The sequence below is a fragment of the Bradysia coprophila genome, assembly GCF_014529535.1.
Source record: "Bradysia coprophila strain Holo2 chromosome X unlocalized genomic scaffold, BU_Bcop_v1 contig_292, whole genome shotgun sequence".
Taxonomy (NCBI): Eukaryota; Metazoa; Arthropoda; class Insecta; order Diptera; family Sciaridae; genus Bradysia; species Bradysia coprophila.
This window is the reverse complement of record NW_023503319.1, coordinates 19,555-45,654: the sequence shown is the minus strand read 5'-3', so window position 1 is coordinate 45,654 and position 26,100 is coordinate 19,555. Positions and strand designations below refer to the sequence as shown.

Sequence of the window (26,100 nt, the reverse complement as noted above, 5' to 3'; positions counted from 1 at the left end):
ACATTAGTTAGGAAAGCATAATTTTTATGTGAATGTTTCTGAGGTTTTCCATCTTAATATTTTCATGAAGTTACAAATAATCCACAGAAAATTTTATTACCCTAGAACGAGGTCGGAAATACATCAAATAAATCAAATAGAAAACAGACTTGGAAATTGTTATTTTGTCTAAAAGTTGATATTAAAATTCTTTGGAAATCGTAAATCGCATAATTGCATGAGCAGGCATCTCAGGATTATAAATCAGGAACTTTGAAGTTCGTCATATATTCATATTCTTATCTTATTCCTGACCAGATTCTGTTTTCATGATTGAGCTCAATCATGAGCTTCACTTATACAAAGAGTTGAATTTATTTCCTATGCCAAATTGTAATTTGGCGAAAAAGAATGTTCCGAATCTGCGTTTCGTTTAAAAAAAAGCCTTTAGTTGAAATGATGATTGTGAAGATTTCAAATGGACGGCTCTTGGTGTTTCTCTAATTTTTATTCTATATCCTGCAAAGCATTAATTGTAGCTACTGCGTCCAGCAACTTTTTGATCATTCTTCAGCGACAAGTTTTTTTTTCTAATGGTGCTCCGCACTTTACATCGAACTGATGCAAATTCCTTTATGAAGAGAAAACAAAACCACATTAACTTCACTATTATTCACAATTATTTTAACATTTAGATCAATTTTGCTGTTGAATTTAATGATCAAAATTTTGCTGGCCAGCATTTTAGATGAGACACATAAATAAACAAACGTCTGATACATATCATGACAAGCACACAATAGGGCAATTCCCGACCCGAGTTTAATTTTTTATACTGGAGTATAAAAGTTTAGAGTTGAAGATTTTGACATTATCGTATAAATGTGATGATTGTTGACTGAAAAATAATTACCTTTTTAGTCGACGGATTTTGATCAAACTAACTGCCAGTGTGTAGCAAATGATGTCAGCATTCCGGTAAACTAATTAGTTTTTCAATTAGACAAATACCTTGTGAGCGATAAGACTTTGAAATCATGAGGTGATCAATATGTAAATTCCGTTTTTCCAAACTCTTATCGCTCGCAAGATAGTTGTCCAATTGAAAAACTAATTAGTTAACCGGACTCCTGAGATCATTTGCTACACACAGGCAGTTTGTTTGCCAAAATTCATGGACTAAAAAGGTAATTATTTTTCAGTCAACAATCATCAAATTTATGCGATAATGTCAAAATCTTAAACTTTAAACTTTTATACTCGAGTATAAAAAATTAAACTCGGGTCGGGAATTGCCCTAATATGTTTTTGAAGACAATAGAAGCGATGACGGACGTAGGGTGGCTAAATGTACAATTATATTTTACGTTCTTTTGTATGTTGAGACGTACTGAACGCTTTCCTATATCGTTCACTGATACAAAACATCTTTTTTCAAACTCAAACGGTTTATATTGCATAAAGCAAATTTAGAAGCCTGATGTAATAATTAAAAACCAAGGGAAAATGTAACCAAAACCAAAATTTAGTTTATCCACCCTATATCACATTTTGAAATCGTGACTGCAGCGCCGTCATTGCGACCGCTGAGTTAACTAAATTTAAATTTGTGGATTCCATTGTTGTGGGATAAAGTGTGGGTTAAATAAGATTAATACCTTTGGAAAACCCGAAAACTAAATTTCTTCGACTGTAATTTGATAATACAGTAGGCAAAGTATCTAAATTGATAATTTTCCATTAATTCGTCACAACTTTTAATTCATAATTCAAGCCTGAAAATTCGTCAATCTAAAAATACACTGCTCGTCCGCATTCACATCCGCAATCAACAAACGTCAAACGGTTTTCATTGTCTCATTAGATTTTTTTGTGAAAATGTTTTTTGCCTACCTATTAAACCAGAGCTCTCAATATTTCCGAAATTGTTTCATTTATTCGATTCAATAAATTGTTTACAAGATACTTCAATTGATAATTTTTATAAATTTCGAATAAGGAAAGTGCTCTTAAAATCAACAAATCGAAAACAAAAAACAATGTTTTTATTCTTGGAGTTATTTTCAGGAAATTTATGCTCCGCAAGTGTCGGATATCGATTTTTTTTAAATAAAACTTAAATTTATTGATCAAAAACAGTTAAAGAACTTATATAAATTGTTCTTCGCTTGTTCGATACTGTTTTTAATTCATTCTCATTTAAAATGTGTTTTGACTACTTATCTACTCGAAAATAAAGAAATATCAGGAATTCCTAATAAGTTGCAGATGTTTTCGATTCAAAAGATTTTTTCCTCTATTTCAATGGATCTTTATTTTAATATTGAATAATAGAAGGGTTCTGTTAGCCGGGCTCACTGAATATCTTTGAATTTTGACCTAATCTCTTTTTAAGTATCTGCAGAAATTCTTATCAAGTCACTTTGGAGGAATTATTTCAGCAACCCCTTCTTAATAAGATTTAAAAAATCCATTAGTCGAAAAGATAAATCTGATAAATTTATTGCACTCTTAGCGCTGGTTTTTGCATTGAACTTCTTGAAATAAGTACGTTACTTCAGTTAATTCATTCTTTATTTGGTTTTTCGTTGCTTTTTTTAGAAAAATACCTCGCAGTGCTGCTTGATAATTTATTAATCCAGTGGGGAATAATATCCCTCACCTATGGCATTATGTAATAAATCTCATGTTTCTATCTCCGAAATGCTGCGTAAATGTCGAACATTAACAAATTTGGACAATTGAAAAATATCAGAAAATGTGAGTGTAGAAAATGGCTTGACTACTACACCTCGTAGGCTTATCTCAAATCTTAATAAAATTCTAAGCTCTAACCGTAGCTCAACTTTTTTTCGTTTTTCGTCAGAAGGATGTGCTATGTGACAATAAACTGTGGTTTGTAAATAAAAGACGTTAGTTTGCGCAATATTTCGAGCTTCGGCTTTGCTCTTCATCAGGCTCTTTTGACTACTAATTACATTACTGAAAATCAACAAAAATATGAAGCTAAGACTACTAACTCCTCTCCACATGCATATTACAAATGTTTTGTAGCTTTGACTTTAATTTAGCCAACGGCGAAGAAACAAAATCCAACATGTGTCAATAAACATCAGACGCATCTTCATTGTATTTTCGTTAGTAATTTGAAGGACACCACGAGTGTAATCGAAAATCATTGAAATAGGAATAGCCTGAAACCTGATATGATCTGGATCAGATCTGATAGATTTTGACTTGATCTGATTTGAGTTGAACCTGAAAATACAGACACTGACCTGAAGTGAATTGTATCAGACCTATTTCGCAAATTATTTTAACAATATCTTGAGAAATTTGTTACTTCGATTATGTAAATATCCTCCGTGAAACTACTAAACGAAAATTACTATTTTAGAACTCCGCGGCAAAGGAAACTAACAAGAAATATGCAAATGAATCAGGTCAATCCTGGTTATTTCAGGTTAAATTTAAAACATGTCAGGTCAGATCAGGTTTTTGATTTTCATGTCAAAAACCTACCTATTCCGAGACATAAGTGGTTTGTAGTGTGGCTAAGCTAATTCACTGACCGAAAACAGCATGGTTGCCTCACCTTTTTAAGTACAATCTTCAAAACAACGGTTGTTTAACAACCTTCAAAAGAAATCTTTTCCTATTTGATTTTCCATATAAACTACATAGTTTTCTGAAACTTTGCCTAAATCTTTTGCCGATCCCAAAATGCATTCCAATTTGCTGTAAAGATCTTCGAATCATCAATTAAATACAACAGTCGATTGAATTGACGATTCAAAGGCTTGCGTAGCATAAATTTCCTGAAAATAACTCCAAGAATAAAAACATTGTTTTTTGTTTTCGATTTGTTGATTTTAAGAGCACTTTCCTTATTCGAAATTTATAAAAATTATCAATTGAAGCATCTTGTAAACAATTTATTGAATCGAATAAATGAAACAATTTCGGAAATATTGAGAGCTCTGGTTTAATAGGTAGGCAAAAAACATTTTCACAAAAAAATCTAATGAGACAATGAAAACCGTTTGACGTTTGTTGATTGCGGATGTGAATGCGGACGAGCAGTGTATTTTTAGATTGACGAATTTTCAGGATTGAATTATAATTAAAAGTTGTGACGAATTAATGGAAAATTATCAATTTAGATACTTTGCCTACTGTATTATCAAATTAATTAAATTTTTCTTTTAAAAAAGAAAAGAACAGAATGAGTTCTGTACGGAAACAAATCACTCAAACACAAAGCAAAATTCACGATTTAACGGCCTAATTAGGGCTTATTATATACGAACACATCTGAAACCTATAAAATTTAGAAGACTTTGAAACAATTTTAACACAAAACTAGAAGCTGTTTCAGTCCTTGTTACACCAAAGCGAAAGAAAATGTTAAAATTGAAAAGCACTCGACAAAACCAACAAATCAACAAAAAAACAATCAGATGTCAATTGCGTAGCAATCGCTATTTCTCCAAGCACTCGCGTTCCACGCATTCCACATGACATTTGGTATCTGTGTTAAATAAATTAACTACGATCATGACCATATTTGCATGTTACACATAGTACTATTTGCTTCTTTAATATTTTATTTTGTTCAGAAATTATGAAGATAAACTTCTTGAAACTACCGGGACGAATTCGTGTCTTTAAGTACGTGACTTTGAATAACTATTTTTCGATTATTTTCTTACGAATCTTTATTAATTGAACGAACAGAAATTCTTCGTCCGCCCTTTTAATAGCTATTTTGCTAACTAGTTAGCAAATGGGGTTTTCTTGCGTACTAGATGTGATTGAGGGTGGTACATCAACGAAGGATGCCGTTTTGTTCGTAAAAATCAAAATTTGAATACTGTCAACGTTTTAGACTCATACAATTTCTATTTGTCAAACAAGTTTCTGTATGCACCTGAAGATTACAGAGCTGTAAGCATTTACAAGGGTTTCGGGAGATTTATATACAACCAACTCTCTGAGCTTAGCTGCCAACACGGCCAAAGACTGTCACAAGCCAGTTTGAAAAGCTTGAAGTGTCTTCAGAAATGAAGATAAAGAAATGAAATCAAGTGCAGTCAACTCAACAGTCCACACCAACAGATGAGACTGTGACGTCAATAAACATTTTTAGAACTGGTCCCAATAGTATCCATTCAGCATCAAAAGTCAAATCAATTTCAGCAACTGGATAAGACGTCAACAACATCAGCCTTTTGCTCAGTTAGGTTTAGGAGAATGGGCAAGCTTAACGGAAAATTCGGCCAAGAATATTATGAACACTATTCTGCTGGGCACTACTATCTTAGCCAGCTAAGAAATTTGCGTCATCAGTGGAAGATGATTCGGTTTTCTTCCGTATAAATTCTTTCAGTACATTTTTGAACCATTTTCCCAACAAGAGGTTTCTCAACGTCTGTCACTTGTAACGCAAATTTCTTTTTGTAAAATTTTTGGGTCAATTTTTTGTTTATAAAACTTTTGCGTACAGCGCACAATGCGTCACCCTCAGCGATATCAGTTATTTTATAAGTAAAATGAAGGGCTTGCGTCACATATACCTTTAATATACCTTTAAGGTTTTTTTAACTGATATCACCACTTTTGTAAGTATGTCATTTCGACAACATCAAAAAACCTTATGGAAATTAAAAAATTCTAGACTAGACTAGACTAGAATCTCAAAATTTAGAAACCAATCTTGGAACACCTCACTTATATCAAAAATAACCCGTCGAAAAGTGTAAATATGCTCCGCCGTCCCCAATTTTTTTAAAAACATTTTTGGTAGTGGACTTGCGTCACGCCCGCTTACTAACGTGCGGGCATGATTCAAGATTAACAAAATCAAAAAAAAAATCTTTCTTTTTTCAGTTGGATTTGCAACTTCAAGACGAAAGTGGAGGAGATATAAGTAGTTTTATTACTAATGGAGAGTGGGAATTACTTGGTAAGCAAAATAATATATTTTATCACATACGCGCGGTGTTCGGATGTCAAAATTACTTACCTAGAAGTTTAATTCAAAAATTACACTTCAGGTCTATGTTGTTGTCTCGTTTTCGCTTATGTGATAAAATAGAGTATACACTTGTCACTATCAGTCTCGGCAAGCCTCGACTTCTTCGTGACAAATGTGTAATATATATTACATGCTACATGCGTCGAAAACCGTACTTTTCATGTTTGAAGCACGTCTTTCGACGCCCTCTGCATGTTACATTCCATTACGTATTTATCCTGAATATGAAAAGCCTCGATTTTGTGTGTTTATTGATCGGATCAACAAAATTCACACGAGACCTCTACTTTTCATCTTTTTATCAATCCCTTGTCGTGTAAAATACACACATTTTTTTCTGGTAATTTAGGCCCCCAGTATGAAAAGTACTTATTTTATTTACTACGATATTAGATCTGTGTTTCATATTTTGTCGATCAAATTGATAATCTTTAAGTATTTTCGGTTTATAAGTTCCGTTCCCGCCCAAAAAATTGTGGAATCCACATAGAGTATTAAGTTCATCCCGTATGAATTTTAGTTTATTTAATGTAAAAAAATGTCAGTAAATTTTTTTCTTGAAAATATTCTCAGCAGAAAAGTTGTGTTATTTCCACTAATTTGAGGTGATCTACTTTAAATCTTTGCCAGAAAAGAGGGTTGTGATCAGTGAAACTTACAAAAATTTCGACAAATTCTCCTAAACCAGTTTAAAGCTAAATTATTGTGCGGAAATATTTTGTGTCATCTAAAATTTTGATTTTTTTACTAACTCGGTTTATGATTGTGTAAATAAGTGATCATTTTCCCAATGGGACTTGTTCTTTAATCGCCTAAAATGCTTTAGAAGTGTAATAAATGTTAATAATTTACAAAATTTTGTGAAGAAGTAAACAAACATTGTAGCCACATCTGATGTGAAGATTGTAATAAGATGTACTCATATGTCTAAAATTATTTTCGCGGTCAAATTCAAAACTACTTTCGGCGGTAGTACTTTGTTGCGTGTTTATGGTGAAATGAAATAGTTTTCCAGCAAAGGTCTTAGGGCACCTTCCAAATGTCATCATTTGTCTATTAAACAAAATACCATCGGGCAAAATTTCATCTAGCTAGAAAGGACGAAATCGCTGATACTATAAAACAATCAGGCCACTTTGTTGAGCCCATTGTGCTGTACCCTGTTATAATAAATAATTTTTTTCAGCTTAGTATCAGGCCCTGTCTCAGAAGCGGAAAAATATTCTTCCTAGAAAAGGATGGACTTTCATAACTAAACCATTAGCTCATAATCGAGAGGTCCCGTCTTCAAATCCGCGGCTGATTTTTCCTTCATTCGCTTTCTATGTAACACGTACTCGTAGATATTCTAATAGTCTGTTGCAAAGCACTATCAGTGCGTTGTCCGTTGCCAATTCGTAACGTTAAAAATATCGAATGTCCTCGTTTTTAGCGCCGCTAGAGTGTGTGATTACAACATACACGGAATAAATTCTTTCCTGAGGCAAGTAACGCACGGGGCAAGTAAGGAAACTTTAACACATAATAAGTGGAAAAGTGGATATCAGCCGTGTTTCGCTCATCCTTTTGCAAAATGTAAATCAGCCTTTTGTTCAATCCTAGCGAAAATAAATTAGCTGCCAACATTTGTGATTAATCGTATCTTGCATGTATAGGGATAAAAAGATGAAAAGTAGTGTTTTCGTGAGAATTCTGTTGATCCGAGGCGTAGCCGAGGTGAATAAACACACGAAAACGAAATTTTTCATTTTTATCGCGAGTTATGTAATGGATTTTACACATATTACACATTGCGTCGAAATTACTGCTTGAATTATTCAAGTTGAAACATGGAAAGTACTGATAAAAAAAATCTGAATTATCCTAAAAAATATTTTGATGCCTTGAATTTTTGCTGATTTAAATCCTTGAGATAGGATTTTAATTCCTAAAAAAAAAACGTAATTTTGATATAATCGAAATGTAAATCTGATTTCCCTGAAATATTATTTTGAGAGCAGCCTTTACTGCAGATCTCTTCCAAAGTTTACCTGCTCTTTTTCTTGATTTCGTTCTTTTCATGTAGCAAAATTCGGGAACGGCTCTGTACCGCACGCTTTGCCTAGTTTGAAACTGGAGGTGGCTGCGCCTCATCGGTTGAGACAGGACCACCAAATGGCGATGTTTTCATAATACGTTTGATCATTCTCAGTTTCCGTTTGACCTTTTTCGCCATTTCTGCTCTCACAGGATCTCACAGATGTTGTAATGATATTGTTCGGTGTGTTACACGGCCTTTTTTTGGCAAAAGTTTTAGCAAAACTTTTACTACTACTAATATATGAATTTGTGTCAACACAAATTATTTTTGTGTCTCGTGTCCGTATGTAAAATCACAAAAATTATTTGGGGCCATCCATAAATTACGCACGCGGTGGACGCGTAGTTTTTGACCCCCTCCCCCCGTTGTGAATGGCCCCTTTATGTCAGGAAATTTGTAAATTTTTTGTGTAGAAATATTATTTGTGTGGAGTTTTACAAAGCAACATGTAAGAGTTGGAAATAGTTGAAAATGAGTTCAATGAATTTCTGCTATGGTTTTCTTAAGAAAATAGGGTAGCAAATAAAGATAAAAATTTTTGCTCTACTTTTTTAGTGATAGCTGCCTTTAAGACATATAAATGCATCTGTTAATTGAGAAAAGCTTGGAACGTCGAAACTGTGTCAGTTCGAATTAATAAATGTTTCAAATCTGATGCTAAGTAGTTCCTACTAGACTCGAGATGTTAATATCAGCTGAATCCCGCTTTTTCACGACGAAACTAAAACTTTTGCCAACAAAAACGCCGTGTGTGTTACCACCAAATTAGATCTCAAGCTTTTTTACTGGAATGTTTGAAATCCATGTTGTTCACCAAGTTTTCTAATCTGATTTTTCTCTCCTGATTCAACGTTCGTTTTGCCAATTTCTATGTCGCCTGTTTTTTTGTATTCTTCCCACAGCGATTAACAGCATGTTGTCCAAGTTGGAATATAGCTTTAACGAAAGCCACGTCGAATGAATTTCTTACCCACTCCAGCGACTACTCCGAAGGTACAAATTTCGGGTTTCGAATATTCCGAGTCCACAGTTTTCTGAAACCTATTCCAATCAGCTTTTCTAAAATTCCATCTCGCTACTGGTCTTCATGGAATCTGGAAACTGGCCGATGTTGGTTCCTTGGAAACTGATGGTGGACCATGCATGCTAATAATGTTTCCTTCCCGTTATCTAAGTCAAAGTTCCCGGTATCTGAAGTTTATGACTCCAAGTGGTTTTTTATTTTCTTCTTTAATTTCAAAAATTCTTTTTAAAACTATTCTTTTGATATTAAAATGAAAAATCATAGTGAAATCGTCCAACAGAGGTCTTCCCGCTAATAGATATTTCTCGTTGATAACTATTTTCCAGTGAGTTGTTCCAACTGACAAATGTTTCCCTGTGAGGACTTCCCGCTGATAGCTATTTCCCGGTGAATTCTAATTTCTAGTTATTTAACTTTTGCAATTTCGTTCGTCTCTTGTTGTGTTAGCCCTGAAACGCTGTCGTCATTTTCGCATTTGGAAAGATTAACGCCCAACTGTGTTTAGGTCTTCTCTTTTACGCACTTAGCGGATGTCTATCGAAAGGTTTTTTCAAAGGAGAAATCACTACAGATATATGGGAAACTAGAATAACATTTTATTGTAATAGTTTATTATTATATTGTTGTAATTTCCAACTTATAAGTTGACTTATAAATTATCCGTCATTTGCGCAAACTGTGTCATATCGACCGGAATGTAATAATGTACTGAATCAGAAGGTTTAAAAGAAATATTTTATATATAATCAATACAAACGATTGTACCATACCATATACATTTCAAATTGTTGAATATAAAATTGATAAGAAACTGAACAATCAAATATTATATTTTAAGTGATAATTCATAGTTAAGACGATATCATGAACCGAAGCGATAGCGGAGGTTCGTGACGCAAGTTCTACTCCCCTAAAAAAGAAAAAAGAACAACCAACGGGAGAACTAAGGAACCTATATATAGGCGAACATTTTAAATTTTCCATACTGAACCAAAAAAAAAAATTATGTTCAAACGAAAGTGCTCTTCAATACGAGTTCAACTAGTTATAGATCATTAAAAACGGTGGTCTACAACCGGAGAAAACCCCACTTGAAATGAAGCATCTTCACACATTTTCAGCACAGTCTCCATATTCGAGTTGATAGAAATGTTTCATGTGGGTTTGATATACGTATCGAACCACTACATTTGTTTACGAAAACTGCGCAGGCACTTTTGCTAAAACTTATATTAATTCAATCTTAACACTTTTTCATCGGCAAATCAATAAATTTTTATTGAAGTTTTTTACTTAATTTCTGTACATTTAATTAAAACATTTTCATGCACATTTCCAAAAAACACACTTAAAACACACTTATATGAAAGCCATTATTTCATTCATATGACAAAAATATGACAGCTATATTTCTATTATAATGATTGTGTAGTAGATCAGTGTTGCCGTGCTTCATATAAAATGTGCGCGAAATTATGAATTTGAATTTCAGGTTTCAATGTGGAATTTGTTTTAGGGTTAGAATGTCCAACAAAATGGTGGAAAGCAGCCATCTTGGAAATTCTTTGAATTTTTTGTATTTATTGTATTTAGGCCTATATGGCACATACACAGTTGCAGTAAATTGATAATCATAGAGTTTCGTTGACGGATAACTTTTTCCGGCATTTCAAGAAAATAACGGCCATCTTGAAATTTCGTATTTTTTAGATATTTTCGGCTATACGGTATGTAGAGAGTTGGGATAAAGTATCGTTTGTACAGTTTCGTTGGTGGAAAACGTTTTTCGATATTTCAAGAAAATTGCAGCCATCTTGAGATTTCGTATTTCTGAGATATTTTCGGCTATGCGGCATGTAGAGAGTTAGGATAAAGTATCGCTTGTACAGTTTCGTTGGGGGAAAACTTTTTTCGATATTTCAAGAAAATGGCGGCCATCTTGAAATTTCGTATTTTTGAGATATTTTCGGCTATACGGTATGTAGAGAGTTGGTATAAAGTATCGTTTGTACAGTTTCGTTGGTGGAAAACTTTTTTCGATATTTCAAGAAAATTGCGGCCATCTTGAAATTTCGTATTTTTGAGATATTTTCGGCTATATGGCATGTAGAGAGTTGGGATAAAGTGTCGTTTGTACAGTTTTGTTGGTGGAAATCTTTTTTCGATATTTCAAGAAAATGGCGGCTATCTTGAAATTTCGTATTTTTGAGATATTTCCGGCTATACGGCATGTAGAGAGTTGGGATAAAAAGTCACTTGTACAGTTTCGTTGACGGTAAACTTTTATCTACATTTCAAGAGTATGGCGGTTATATTGATATTTCATATTTTTGAAATATTTTCGGCTATACGGCATGTTCAGCTTAAGAAAACGAAATTTTAGATCATTTATCAGAGTTTTTATGTCCATCGACGCAACCAGTACATTAAGTGATTTCCAGTGTATGATAACTTGGCGCAAAATATCATAAGTGGAAACAACTCAATTGACTGGGAACATCGATGACTGCTAAAATTCGAAAATGTCTCAAAATGTTCCGAACCAAAAATAGCCCACTGTAATTGTACGGTATGTAGACTTGGGATAAATTGTCACTTGTAGAGCTTACTTAACTCTAAATATTACCCAAAACTTCCAAAATAACTGATATCCCACAAAAACCTCAAAGAGGAAAAGGTGACGCTAGTGTAGTAAATATTAAACTTCCAAAACATTTGATATCAGTTTTGGTGACGCATTCTGCGCCTCAACGTAAACAATTTTCACCAAGAAAATATGTCAACGAGAAGTTTACCGATGAGATTTTACAACGAAAGTTTTACAAAAAAAAAATGCGTCACAAGTGGCAGATGCTGAGGAAACCCCTCATACGACAATAATCATCTGCCACTTTGTGACGCATTTTTTTTGTAAAGCTTTCGTTGTAAAATCTCATCGGTGAACTTCTCGTTGACATATTTTCTTGTTAAAATTTTCTTGGTGAAAATTGATTACGTTGAGGCGCAGAATGCGTCACCAAAACTGATATCAAATGTTTTGGAAGTTTAATTTTTACTACACTAGCGTCACCTTTTCCTCTTTGAGGTTTTTGTGGGTTGGATAATTTGCGCAAATGACGTATTAATTATAAGTCAGCTTATAAGTTGGTTCGACACCCGGGTTGTTACACGGAGTAACTGCCAGCTAATGTGGATTAACCACACTAGGGACCACATGCTTTACGTGAATTCCGAACCACGTCTTCAAGTAATGAAACTAGAAGGATTTATTTTTTTCGATATTTTTGCGCGCTTAGTACATCTGGCAACAACTAAGTGCGATCTCAAACCGGTTTGAATCACAACTCAACCAGTAATTTGTTGTCACTCTTTTTTTTGACGTTAAATTATTTTTTTTTATTTGGTTGTGGTTGGATTCGAACCAGCGAGATCTCGGCCAGAGTTTTGAGTTGAAAGCAACGGTGCTAACCGCTGAGCCACTCAGGCCACTCAGTGCGATATTATCAACATCTTGTTTATGTTATTAATTTCTGGGCGATATTGTCGTCTTCTGGGCAAGATTATCGTCTTCTGGGCAATAATATTCTCTTCTGGGCGATATTATCGTTCGGGTTGATAATGATAGTGTAGAAAAGACTTCTTGATATTAATAAAATTTTGTTTCAATATAGGTGTGCCAGGAAAACGTAACGAAATTTATTACAACTGCTGTCCCGAACCATACATCGATATAACATTTGCAATTCTGATACGGCGAAAAACGTTATATTATTTTTTTAATTTAATTGTACCTTGCGTTTTAATTGCGTCGATGGCATTACTTGGATTTACACTCCCGCCAGATTCCGGTGAAAAGCTTTCTCTAGGTAAATAAAAAACATGACAACAGATTAAAAGAGTCCTAACATAATATTATATTAATAGAAATATCTCGTGACCCATTTGAGCCCCCACGGAGCATCGAAAAATAGCTGTTTCTTCCTGTAGAAATTTATATCAATTTTAACTTGTTAACGCCTAATATTACATATTAAAAGTAATTTCGCTAAATCTTAGACCAATTAAAATTGAAACGTGATCTGATTTCAATATATGGTCCACCATCTTCCCAGCTCGACAAAGTTTTCGGATTTTGACGGATTCGTTAAATCTTTTTGGGTTCCTTTCGGCTAAAGTCGTTGTTTGACTATTTCAATTAGTGAAAAATTAATAATCAGCTAAAAAGCCGCAAAAATAGTCAAAATCTGTTCAAATTTGGCCGACCCATTTGCAAAAAAAGCTTGGCGCTTTGAATCATTTCTTACACTCACGAGTCGGAATTCCAATTTCTGTCTTTCTTTTTTTTTCGGTTGACATATCAATTACGTAGCGTAATTGACCCAAAATCGCCGATCTTCAAACCCTTTCTTTTGACATTACCGATCATAAATAGAGTACTGCGCCGTTCAGCCACGCCGAGGCCGCTGCCGAAAAAGCACATCAGCCGGAACAGCCTCCGATACCCTTCTCAACCGCCTCAGCCGTGTGAAAAATCGGCGGCGGAAGATGGCTTGCGAAAGTTTTGGTTTTAACACAGTTTGCGAGAATTTTGCAGCATTTTTTTTCGTTGGCTTACAAAATTGTGTACGCACCTGTCGACTGGTAGAGGGCAGTACAATAAAATCATTAATGTACTACATGCGAAATGGTAAATCGTGCGCGTGTTTTAGTTGTAGTACGAGTGAGATCAGCTTAAACAGCTAAAGCCTTTGTTGAATGTTTGATTCCTTTTTTGAATGGAAGCGGTTTCGCCTAATCCATATGAAACAAATATCTCTGTAACTGACTTCTGACTTGCGTACTTCTGTGAGATTTGATTCGATTGTAGCAATACAGTAGAACAAAAGTGAATATCGTCAGGTATTTTGATTTGGGACTCATTGTGGATTCCAAATGATTCCACACAAAATGTGTTTAACAAAAGAGGATCTAGATTAATTTCATTTCAGCTGGCGATCGCGTGCCTACCAAAAATTCCAAATGTGAAATATTAGTCCTTTATTGGTTAAACAAATTGTGTGTGGAATCATTTGAAATCCAAAACTAGTCCTAAATCAGTAAACCTAACGGTATTCACTTTTCTTCTACTATATTTTAATTAGCTAGCCGCCATAAATATCATACTAGCTGGCCGCCGAAGGGTGTCGGCTACGTTTTAGCCGCCAACTGTCCATCGGCTGAACGGCGCAGTGCTCTAATCATAAAAAAAGAAATTGGATACGTGTTACTCACGTTAAAGAATGAAAAAAGGTGAAAAACAGACATTTTTTCAACCGTCTGATTTGGTGGCTTTGTTCTTCGTAGAACCGTTACGATTGCGGATCGCGACAGTTGGACGATTTAACACTGACCCCGTAATTTCCACGCAATGCTCAATGGCTTCGGCCCTTCGAAAAATCTTGTCTTTTGTTCGACGGCTTCATACCATCGCCTTATTACTTCCAGTTCCAATTGAACTGCTCCATCCAACAGCGCTACGTTTTCCTCCTCCACGTATATATAGACAAATTCTTCGTTTGTAGATGACGCGTCACTTTCAGTTGTATGCATACAATCCATTCGAAAAGTTGTAAGATTCACAAATCGAGAACGACTTTATGCATGTAATGAGTAACCACATCTAAACTCATTCGATCGACGTGAAAAGTGGAAATGTGGACTCTCTCTAACCTAAACTCTACGCTCTGTCTAGTTTACCCTAAATTGTTATTTTCTGTTTAGTGGTTTCACTTGGCAATTAATAAAAGACGAAAAAGAGTCCACTTTCGAATAGTAATATTTCTTGGGATAAGAAATTCAAAAATTGGTTGGAGACAAAAAATTCAGTTTTGGAGATAATAAAATAAATAATGGAGCATTTGCTGCGACTGAGACCCGTACGAACCCGTGTATCTATTGCGTACGTGACCCTAGTGCGTCTGTCCCCTACTTTCACCAAGTTAAAATTAACAAAAAGTCAGTGAATCACAAATCAGATGTGTCGGTTTTCAATATTCCGTGCGTGTAGGCTAACAATGCTAATAATAATATTAATATTAATATGTTTTTATGCTTTCAGGAGTCACAATTTTGTTATCTCTTACCGTCTTCCTTAATATGGTGGCAGAAACAATGCCGGCAACAAGTGATGCAGTCCCACTATTAGGTATTTAAAAAAAGAAAGAAGAAATAATTAGTCTTTAATATTTAAAATGTATCAATTTTTTTCTGAGAATCTCATTGTAGCATTACAAATTCACAATGGCATTCTCTGAAAAAATTGCAGTTAGACATAGATTGAAATACAGGAATATTACAGGAAAATATTTCATTCGTCCAGAGGTCATTTCTGAATCAAGAGTTTTTGTTGTTTGTAATCGTTTTTCCAAAAAGTTCGTTTCACAATTGAAAATCTTGATATAAACTATTATATTAATTGTCTTTCACCTAAAGGCGCTTTCGAGTTTTTCTTGTTGTAAATGAGCGCAGATATTTTCGAGAAAGGATAAGGATAATGTATAAAATCATGGTTCGACAGTTGAAAAATGGTTCGTTTTCCGACACTTTGAGATACGAACCTTTTCGATGCAAAAAAGTGAATGAATATCAATAATTTAGTGCAAACTATGATTTTTTCCAATAAACCCAATTATTTTCCTAATCAAATGATTGATAACTTATCAAAATCGAATCGAATATGTTTTCATATTTTAAATTGTCGAAAATGTTGACCTTTGCAAACAGTGACTTTTTGGGTGGAATTTCTATGACTTTAGATTGACGATTTATCAAAAAAAAAAAAAAAAAAAAAAACAACTTAGAAATCGCATTTTTGTGATTGTCAATGCTTATTTTTATGTTTTTGAACAAAGGTAATGGTTCAAAATGATAATTTATATATTTATTTTGAATATTGAATTCGGAGCGGGCTTCGATGCGGAAAATATTGCGGTTCTACACTGCTTCTTGTGACTCAAAATACATGAGTTTATTCAAAATTTGAGTGGTTTTTGCATTTTAATGGTAGGACTTAGCAGATTTTTTTAAATTTACAAATAATGTAAAATTCTGTTAGATAACACTTAGTGTACACGCAAAAAATGTATCTGTTTTCCTTCGAAAACAGAAATTCTAAATATTTTCCGAGTGAAGACGATTTTTGCTTTAAATAATGGTTTTAATGTTTTCAAATCGAAACTAACTGCCAAATAATAAATTTTGTACCTATACTGCCGAATCGTGATCCGAAGTGTCGAAGCCAGATTTGGATTAAAACCTTAACAATTAACTGAATTTAACATTAAAATTAACAAAATTTAGTTATTTGAATAGAGAATTACTTGTTCATATGATTCCGAACATACTATTTCAAAGAAACAGAAGAAATGGAGTTCAAACTCAGATTTTCCAAATTCGGTCGAACCGTGATTTTTTTTACCTTATTATTCATAGGAATTTCACGTTTAACGGGTCGAGATATACGGGTCGTACGCGTCTTCTATGTCTACTCTTGTTTTACTAAATACTTTTTTATTTATATATTTTTAGGAACCTACTTCAATTGCATTATGTTTATGGTTGCATCATCTGTGGTATCAACGATATTAATTTTAAATTATCATCATAGAAATGCTGATACACATGTTATGAGCGAATGGGTAATAATTTTATACTTAACACGAGTACTTATTCCCTTGACTGTAAGTCATGGGTTCTACACCGTACATAACACGTTCACTATGATTAAAAATGTATGGAAATGTGATGAAGAAACGTTAAATATTAAAAATTTTTGCCCTTTGTTAACACGATAACTTGAGTAAATCTCAACCGATTTTCAAAAACTTTTTTTTAATCGACGAAGTATTGAAATCCTCAGGTCAAGTTCGAAAATGGGCCGTATCGGTTCAACCATCTGGTGGTAGTTCTCGAAAGAAGCCTATTCTGCTCTTTGTTAGCACGATAACTGGAGCAAAGTTCAACCGATTTTCAAAAACTTTTTTTTTATTTGACGAAGTATTGAAATCCTCAGGTCAAGTTCGAAAATGGGTGGCATCGGTTCAACCATCTAGGAGTAGTTCTCGAAAGATGCCTTTTCTGCTTTTTGTTAACAACTGGAGTAATTCTCAACCGATTTTAAAAAAAATGTTTGGTGAGATGTTGCTAACAGAATTTTTGTATCTATTTCAATAGTATTTTTCTTGTTATGTGACTTTACCTTGTAAACAAAACCGAATAAATAGAACAAAAATTAACGAGTGTGAAGTCACACGAGTAAGAGTGTAAGAGTGCGGCCAGAGCGAAGCGAGGGCCGCAATTCACACGAGTTTAAATTTTATTGAAAACATACGTCATTTTTTACCGGGGTACAAAGTTTCGAAGATTTTCAGTGAAACTAAACAGAATTAAATCATCAATGATAGATTTATTAGACCGTTCTAATAGTTATTCTTCTAAATGCGTTTTTATGGCCATCAACACACAAAATTTCATTTCATTGAAATAAATCAATAAATCACAATCGCTAAAATGAACTGGTCTGCATACGTTACTTTGCACCAGCTGCACAGATAAAAATATGGACCTAGATCTAAATCTTTTTGGGATTAACAGTACGCGACCGAATCTTTTTTAGAATTTAAATTTAATCCCCTCAAGGATTTCTTGAACTTATCCCCAAATGAGTAATCCCTAGACGAATTAAATTTTAATCTTTTAGGCCCTGACGTTTGACGCTTGTTTACTAGTTTACTCATTTTAATCTGATCTAAATGTTATTTGTAATGCAATAAAAGAAATATTCAAACCCTTCCTACTTTTACTTCAGAAAAAAAATTAAAACATAGTTAACGCCGACCCGTACGAAACACCTATTCGTATCAAAAGCCTTTACTGTGAAACTCTTCATTTCTTTTACTTCATTCTCTACTGAAAAGCTATTCGCCCTTTAAAATCACTTCAATTATCTTTCTTTGCCTTGTTAGCATATACAAATAAATTGCCGGAGGCAATATAGACAGCCTCGTACGAAGTCAACTTTCATAAATTCCTATTTAAACCGCTATATTTACCTATATTTTCCTATAAATAAACATTTCACAGATGAATATGCTATTATATAGCTCTATATGCCTGTATATAGCTCAATATAGGTGAATATATGGAATGCCTGACACACACATGACAAATTATTTCCATGTTAACAGAAACTCTCTAAGTACCATTTTACCCAAGATATATCACTTTTAATAAAATCCAATATGGCCACCAGCAGCCATTTTGTTAGGAGACCGAACATTTTACCGACGCTTTACATTTGTTAATACAAAAAAAAATTCATGAAATTCGGTCAAAATTTACTCGAGATATTGACAAAATACTCCACGTTCACTGTACGGCCGAGTAGCCAGATAAGAGCTCACTCCAAGAGACCTAGCTCACGCTCCAGAGAACATAATTTCAAAAACTTTTTTTTCTCTGATTGGTACGGTCAATACCTATCTAATAAAGCTAAAACAGACGAAATATGTTCAAATGTGGCCGACCTACAAGCAAAAAGTGCTTGCCGCCCTGTGCCTGTTTCACACCAAGGGTCTAACTCACGAGTCGGTCATCCGATTTCCATAAACTTTTTTTTGTCGAACGGTATTGTAAATACCTTTTATTTGACGTATCACTTACAAGTGTAACGTTTAAATGTCCGGAGATATCTTCGAAAAATCGTAAAGCACTTATTGGGCCACAGCTCGGGAGGGGTCGATCCAAAATCACTCATCTTCGAACTTAGACTGTCTTTTGACATTACCAAACGGGAAAAAAAGAATTTTCAAAATCGGATGCGTTTTACTCAAGTTATCGTGCAGACAGACAGACGGACTTTTTTTCACTGATTTGGCATCTCTAGACAACCACAATAGGTTTCCCCTTACTCAGGGAGTCCAATTCGACGTGTTACAAACGTATGCGTAAACCTATAAGACCCCTGTACTTCGTACGGGTCTAAAAAACGATTTTTACGGATGTGATATTATAGTTTTTATCTAAACGTCTGAGAAATGTTTTTATTAAACAGAAATTATTTTTAGCCCCGTACGAAGTACAAAGGGGCTTATATGATTACGATGCCGTGTGTAATTGATGGAATTCGAAGCAGTCGGTAAGGGCAAAGTGTTTGCATATGTTTATAGATGACGAATCCGCAATAAAAATTTTGTCTGTCCGTCTGTCCGTCTGTCCGTCTGTCCTTCTGTCCGTCTGTCCGTCACGTCGATATCTTGAGTAAATCAAATCCGATTTCAAATTTTTTTTCCCACTGAAAGATAGTCGAAATAGTGAGGCTAAGTTCGAAGATGGGCATATTCGGGTCGGCCCTTCGTGAGTTAGGGCCACATAAGTGATTTAAGGTTTTTTGGTGATATTTATGGCAAAACAAACGATGGAAATGTAAATGACATGGCAAATGATAGGTATTGTCGATACCGATCCACGAAAAAAAAGTTTATTAAAATCGGGTGAATGGACCGTGAGTTAGGGCCCTAGAAGTGAAAGGCTACTCGGCCCTAAGTGTATTTTGCATATAACTCGAGTAAATTTCATCCTTTTTTCGTAATTTTTGTTTCATTTGAAAGGTAATCGAAGCCCGAATATAATGTGGCGAAAAACGTTTTAAATTTGGGTCCTTGGACTGAGGCCGCTCCTCGGCCCTAAGTGTATTTTGCGTATAGATCGAGTAAATATCTTTTTTTTCGTGGATCGGTATCGACAATACCTATTTTTTGCCGTTTCATTTGCATTTCCATCGTTTTTTTTTGCCGTAAATATCCCCAAAAGACCTTAAAGCACTTAGGCGGCCCTAACTCACGAAGGGCCGACCCGAATATGCCCATCTTCGAACTTAGCCTCACTATTTTGACTAACTTTCAGGGAAAAAAAAAATTGAAATCGGATTTGATTTACTTAAGATATCGACGTGACGGACAGACAGACGGACAGACAAAATTTTTATTGCGGATTCGTTATCTATGAACATAGGCAAACACTTTGCCCTTACCGTCTGCTTCGAATTCCATCAATTACACACGGCATCGTAATCCTATAAGCCCCTTTGTACTTCGTACGGGGCTAAAAAGTTTCAAATTTGGTCCCTTGGACTAAGGCCATTACTCGGCCCTAAGGGTTTTTTGCACATAAATCGAGTAAATCTCATCCGATTTTACTAGTTTTTGCTTCATTAGAGAGATAATTGAATGTCGAATAGAATGATGGCAAAAAAAGTTTCAAGTTTGGGCCCTTGGACTAAGGCCGCTACTCGGCCCTAAGTGTTTTTTTGCACATAAATCGAGCAAATCTCATCCGATTTTGCTAGATTTAGTTTTTTGTGGAAGGTAGTTGAATACAAAGAGGACGTGGTGAAAAAACTTTCAAATTTGGGCGTTGAGCCCTTCGACTAAGGCCGCTTTGTGGCCTTATGTGGTTTTTGATCATAAATCGAGAATATTTCATCAAACTTTGCTTTGTTTCGTTTGACAGATAATTCAATACCGAAAGAAAATTGATAAAAAAAAGTTGTAAATTCGGATTCGTAAAATTACATCGATTTTTTTATACTTGAGAAGTACTTCGTACGGGCTTTTGTAATTGCGCTAAGCGCAATTTTAAAGATGAACACTTACAGTTAATTTGGAATAATAGGCAATAATGTCAAGTACGCAATAAGGTTACGGAAGCACTTTGATAACGGACGAATAAGGGTTACGGGCTTATTAGGGCTACGGTCGTATAATGGTTTCGGGCAAAATAGGTTTACGGGTAGTACGGGGCTCAGTCGCAGCAAACGCTCCGACTGTTCTGATGCCTTGTTTTCCACAAACAATATTCAATCAACAGATATGAGGAGATTTATTTTCGCCACTTTCACGTATACCTCGTAAAATAATTAAAGCTCGCAACAGATCGCTTTTATCTGATCTGAATCTGAAAAAAGACTATCTGAAATTTTCAGATTCAGTTCAGATTTCAAATCTGAATTCAAACTGAAATCTGTCACGGTGGGGATGAACACCTTTATTTTTCGAAGGTCGTGAACATGGGATATTTGTGTTGAAAATGATAGAGGGATATGCTGTGAGTAATTAGCAAGCGAAATCGAAATCCTTTTGCAGGGATAGCATGTAAAATTTCCAAGTATTAACTCTTTGATGGGACACTTGGGATACAGAATCAAATCTAATGATTTTTTAAGAATCCAAGTGGTGGTATGTGAATGAAAGAAGCTGCTAACATCCATTTGAGACCCCATACGCAACCATTTAGTCAAACGAAATTCAATTTGAGAAGATTCGATATCATCTCGAAACGATCGATTTACACTTTACATATGTTCTTCAAAAATTCTAATTTCCTCACTTTTTTTGCAGTTATTTTAGTTTTAACCAAAAAACCACAATATTTACATTTATTTAACGTTTTTCCCATAATTTTTCTCTTAAAATAAAAAATATTAAATTAAGATCAATTCATCATTTGAGTTTTCTTAAGAATGACAAGAATTTATATCAAAAACAGATTTTAACAAACAGTTTGTATATTCTTTGTGTGCAGGGTCCACCTGATAGTTTTTCCAGTACGTTTTGAACTCGTGATGAATAGACTCCATAGCCTGTTCGTTGTTAAAACCGTTAGATTTAATATATTTTCTGCAAATTTGTGGGTCGAGTTAATTAAACATTGACGTAAATGTTTTGCTTCTATTTTCGAACGAAAAATTAGAATTTTTGAAGAACAAATGGGAAAAGACTCGAAGTTATATCGAACCTATTCAAATTGAATTTCGTTTGGCTAAATAATTATGTATTGGGTCTCAAATGATTGTTAGGAGCTTCATCTATTCATATACCACCAATTGGCTTTAAAAATAGGCATGGGCGATAATGAAAATGATAATCGATAATTATCGATTATCGATAATCGATAATTATCGATTATCGATAATCGATAATTATCGACTTTTTTTATCGAAAATTATCAAAAAAATATCGATAATCGATAATTATTGAGATTTTGGCAATTATCAAAATATCGATATTTCGATAATTATCAAAATATCAATAGTACCATATTCTATTCTGACGTCTGCTTTAGAACTATTCAATATTCTTATGTCTACATGAATGAGTATTTCTTGTGCTTTCCTCCTTCTTATGAGAGAGTAGCTTGCCGTATTACAAGATTGTTGGAGAACAATTTGAGAAGAAGAAAAGAAATCGCTCGCCCGTCCAATATCTGTGACACGAATATAGTATCAATTATGTTTAATAATTATAAAACGATAGATATTTCGATAATTATCAAATTTCGATAATTTGATAATTATCGATAATTATTAATTTATCGATAACGATATGATTAATCAATTATCGATAATTTCCATCGATTGATATTATCGATAATTTTGAACGTCTCCCATCCCTATTTAAAAAAACAAAAAACATTAGATGTGTTTCTGTGTCTTAAGCGTTCCATATGACCCATGAAAGAGTTAATACATGGAAATTTTATATGCTATCCCTGCAAAAGGATCTCAATTTCGCTTGATAATTACTCGTAGCATATCCGTCCATCGTTTTCAGTAAAAATATCCCATGTTCACGACCTTCGAAAAATAAAGTTTTTCAGCCCCACCGTGCTGAAAGTCTGAAATTTTTTAATCTGAAGTACTCAGTTCAGTGGCAGATTCAGATTATCTGAAAATTTCATACAAAACTGAACCACTTTTCGTGACACAAGCGTCTGGACTAATATTCTGTTTGTTGTTTTGCTGGGTAAATAATATAGGGCATTTAAAAAAAAGTGTTTTAATTTTGGGGGCGAAGAGAGGATGTCAGTGAGGGTGAGTGGTGGGGACATTCAAAAACACAGAAAAACGTTTGATATGTTGTTGACCGGAAGTTGATGGGATCATTTTTGCCCATGGAAGTTTGGTATAATTTTCTTTCTAAAATTTTTTGTGTCAAATGTTTCTTGACTCAATCGTATATTCAATTTTTTTAAAAGTCTTTTGAGTTAGTCCTAAATTAATACAGGTCCAGACCTCAACCTCAATTTTTAAAAAAAATATTTTTTATTACATAACCCTTACAAATTTTAGATTCGTATCGTATTTTTATATTGGTTACCATGCATTTTACGAATGAGTCGTCCAAACCAAGAAGCGTATGAGTTAGAAAAAGCTGAGAAAAAATCGCAACAAATTCAAAGTGTGGAATTAAAAGAAAGGTAAGTATTCACAGGGATCGCGAATATTTTTTTTTTTTGGTTTTTTATTTAAAAGCGAAAAAAGGCTGCAAAGCGCAACCAGTAAAAAACGACCTTTTCAAAAACAAATATTTACAATAATTTAATTTACAATTTTTTTTTTGTTTAAATAAAAATAATTTAATAGATCATCAAAATCGCTGTTAGCAAACGTACTTGATATTGATGATGACTTTCGTTGCAACCACAGTTGCATTGGTGCTACATTGCCACATCAACCGACTTACTACCGAACAGTTTATCGGTAAATACAAGACTAAATTTTTAATTGTTCCGCCAAGAATGCCGCTTTTTATTAGCGTTGCTAATAGCGAAGACTGTTTGAAAAACCGGTTGAATCAAACATTTTTTATTGCAACACTTGGAGGTAAGTTTATATATATATATAAAGCACTGCTCGTATTTAGATGTTCACCCTATATATATTTAATTGGAAGACGGTGTCTTTATATGTGTCTATGTTTCTATAAATCTACCTCTAAGTAATTTGTTGTTTTACTGCAACGCAACTTTCTTTGTTTTATTTTTGTACTTGGCTAATAGCAACGCACTGTTTTTAGTTATTTAGTTAAGAGTAATGGACACTGCATTTGTGCGTGAAAACGTAGTACATCTATCAAAAATTAGTTAATATCACATTTTTGTTTTATGTAGGATCTGATATTTCTAGTCCCACAGACTCTGACAGCTGTTATATTGAATGAAATATTTGAACTTTTTCCCAGTCGAAGTTTTTGTCGCACACATGTAACGATACTGGGATACAAACCAAAAAACCATAGAATCTGTTGAAAACGAAAATGTGATATAAAGTAAATTTTTTTAAGTGTAGTTCTGATGACATATGTTTAAGAAATATTTTTGAAAAACGAAAAACCGCAATCCCGATCAAAAATGTGGAAAAGTACAACAACATCCTGAAATCACACCCATTTTCTAGTGGAATAGATAATTTTTAGAATTATGGAATCCTTATGGTAGCTACTGCCGTCACTAGTGTAAAATTTGTAAACTCTCTAATAGCGGCTAGCGCTTACTAGCGTACGAAGTACTGGAAACTGTTAGGAATTGTTTGACGTGGAACTGAAACGCGAAGTGAATACCGAACAGAATGTTGTTGCTGAAGGTTTAATTTCGGTCCTTGGACTTTGGTCGAAGTGTTTTCCGACCTTAACGAAGAACTGATATCTTATAAGTTTACACCTACGTTTGTAACACGTCGAATTCGACTCCGTGAGTGCATGAGTAACGGGAGACCTATTGTGTTTGTTCAGATATGCCCTACTGGCCCTATGGGCATTCGGGCGGCTATAGAAATGTTATTCGTTTTTGTGTGCATAAAGGGTAACGATGTGCTTTTTAAAAATTACGGCCTCTGTCTACTTACTTACTTAGGCGGGCACTACAACCTACTATTGGTTTTGGCCTCTTCCATCAATCTTCTCCAATCGGACCTATTCCGCGCCAACGTCCTCCAGTCGCTCACTCTTAGTACTTTTAGATCAATTTTCGTGAAATTCTCTTTAACAATGTCAATGTTCCATCCAATTAAGTCTAGGTCATCAGCATATCCTAACAACTGACTCAACTTTCTGAAGATTGTACCACTGGTTTCCACGTCGCTCTCTCTTATCACCTTCTCAAGAACACTGTTGAAGAGTAAAGCTGCCAAGGCTTCAAAGGTATCAGATAGATTGTTCCGAATTCTGACCTTGGCTATCACATGTGACAATGTCATTCTAGCCAAATGAATAGGTTTTTTGGGGTAACCAAGTTCCACCATCGCATTCCATAGTTTCCTCCGAAAAACCCTGTCATATGCCGTTTCAAAATCAACAAGCAAATGGTGTAGAGCAACATTGAACTCTCTGCATTTCTCCATGATCTGCCTGATGCTAAACAACTGGTCTGTTGTTGAGCGATCATTGCGGAATCCACCCTGGTATTCACCAGTTGTTGGTTCCGAATACGCCATGTGACGCTGCCGTAAAATATCCGCAAATATTTTGTACGCTGTGTTCAATAGATTAATTCCTATGTAGTTGCTACATTCCAATTTGTCACCCTTCTTATACTGTAACGTGCTTATTGAAAGAGTATCAATTGTCGACTGACTTTATTAACCACATTATAAATCATATGCGATGATGTGATGGATTACATTAGTGTTAGTGTCATACATGCTACATATACACTGGACAAATGATTCCAAGTCCCATTCTTCTGGCATTTCTTCACGTTCCCAAATCATCACAATCTGCTCATGTAACTGTGCACACAGCGCATCACCTCCATATTTAAAAAGTTCTCCGAGTAGATTGTCTGATCCAGGGGCCTTGTTATTCTTGAGCTTGAGAACAGAAGCCCTAACTTCCTCCAGTGTAGGTTCCGTCACACCTTGTGCGTTCGATTGTGAATCCGGTTCCGCTACTTCTTCCGTTGTTACTGTTTTACTCTGGCATAGCAGGCTCTTGAAAAATTCTGTCCATCTTTCCATGCACTGTCTCTCCTCTGCTAGTACTACACCATTTGAATGCTTGCACAGTTGGGGCTGTTGACTGTATCCGTTTTTAATGTTTTTTACTTTTTGGTACATTTTTTTGTGTCCTTTCTTTCTGCTAAATTTTGTATTTCAACGAAAACCTTCCT

General features: G+C 34.6%; 1 protein-coding gene and 1 long non-coding RNA gene across 3 annotated transcripts in view; one reads left to right on the top strand and one right to left on the bottom strand.

The window, feature by feature from the left end:
• Positions 1 to 26,100, top strand: part of LOC119069385 (neuronal acetylcholine receptor subunit alpha-7) — a 60,286-nt gene that overhangs the window by 21,151 nt on the left and 13,035 nt on the right. Inside the window, exons 6-11 of one of the 2 annotated variants that reach the window (XR_005086318.1) lie at positions 5,869 to 5,944; positions 12,792 to 12,986; positions 15,218 to 15,304; positions 16,687 to 16,796; positions 23,285 to 23,412; positions 23,579 to 23,818. Coding sequence is in view for 1 of the 2 variants with exons in the window: in XM_037173440.1 (XP_037029335.1) it covers positions 5,869 to 5,944; positions 12,792 to 12,986; positions 15,218 to 15,304; positions 16,687 to 16,796; positions 23,285 to 23,412; positions 23,579 to 23,695 (713 nt within the window). In the remaining variant the exon portion in view is untranslated. The remainder of the gene's footprint in view (positions 1 to 5,868; positions 5,945 to 12,791; positions 12,987 to 15,217; positions 15,305 to 16,686; positions 16,797 to 23,284; positions 23,413 to 23,578; positions 23,819 to 26,100) is intronic. The other variant, XM_037173440.1, reaches the window with a different exon arrangement.
• On the bottom strand, positions 2,792 to 7,028 carry LOC119069387. The gene is made up of 3 exons (XR_005086319.1): positions 6,676 to 7,028; positions 3,587 to 3,589; positions 2,792 to 2,802 (listed from the first exon to the last, which is right to left on the bottom strand). It is a non-coding gene; the product is annotated as an uncharacterized LOC119069387 (long non-coding RNA).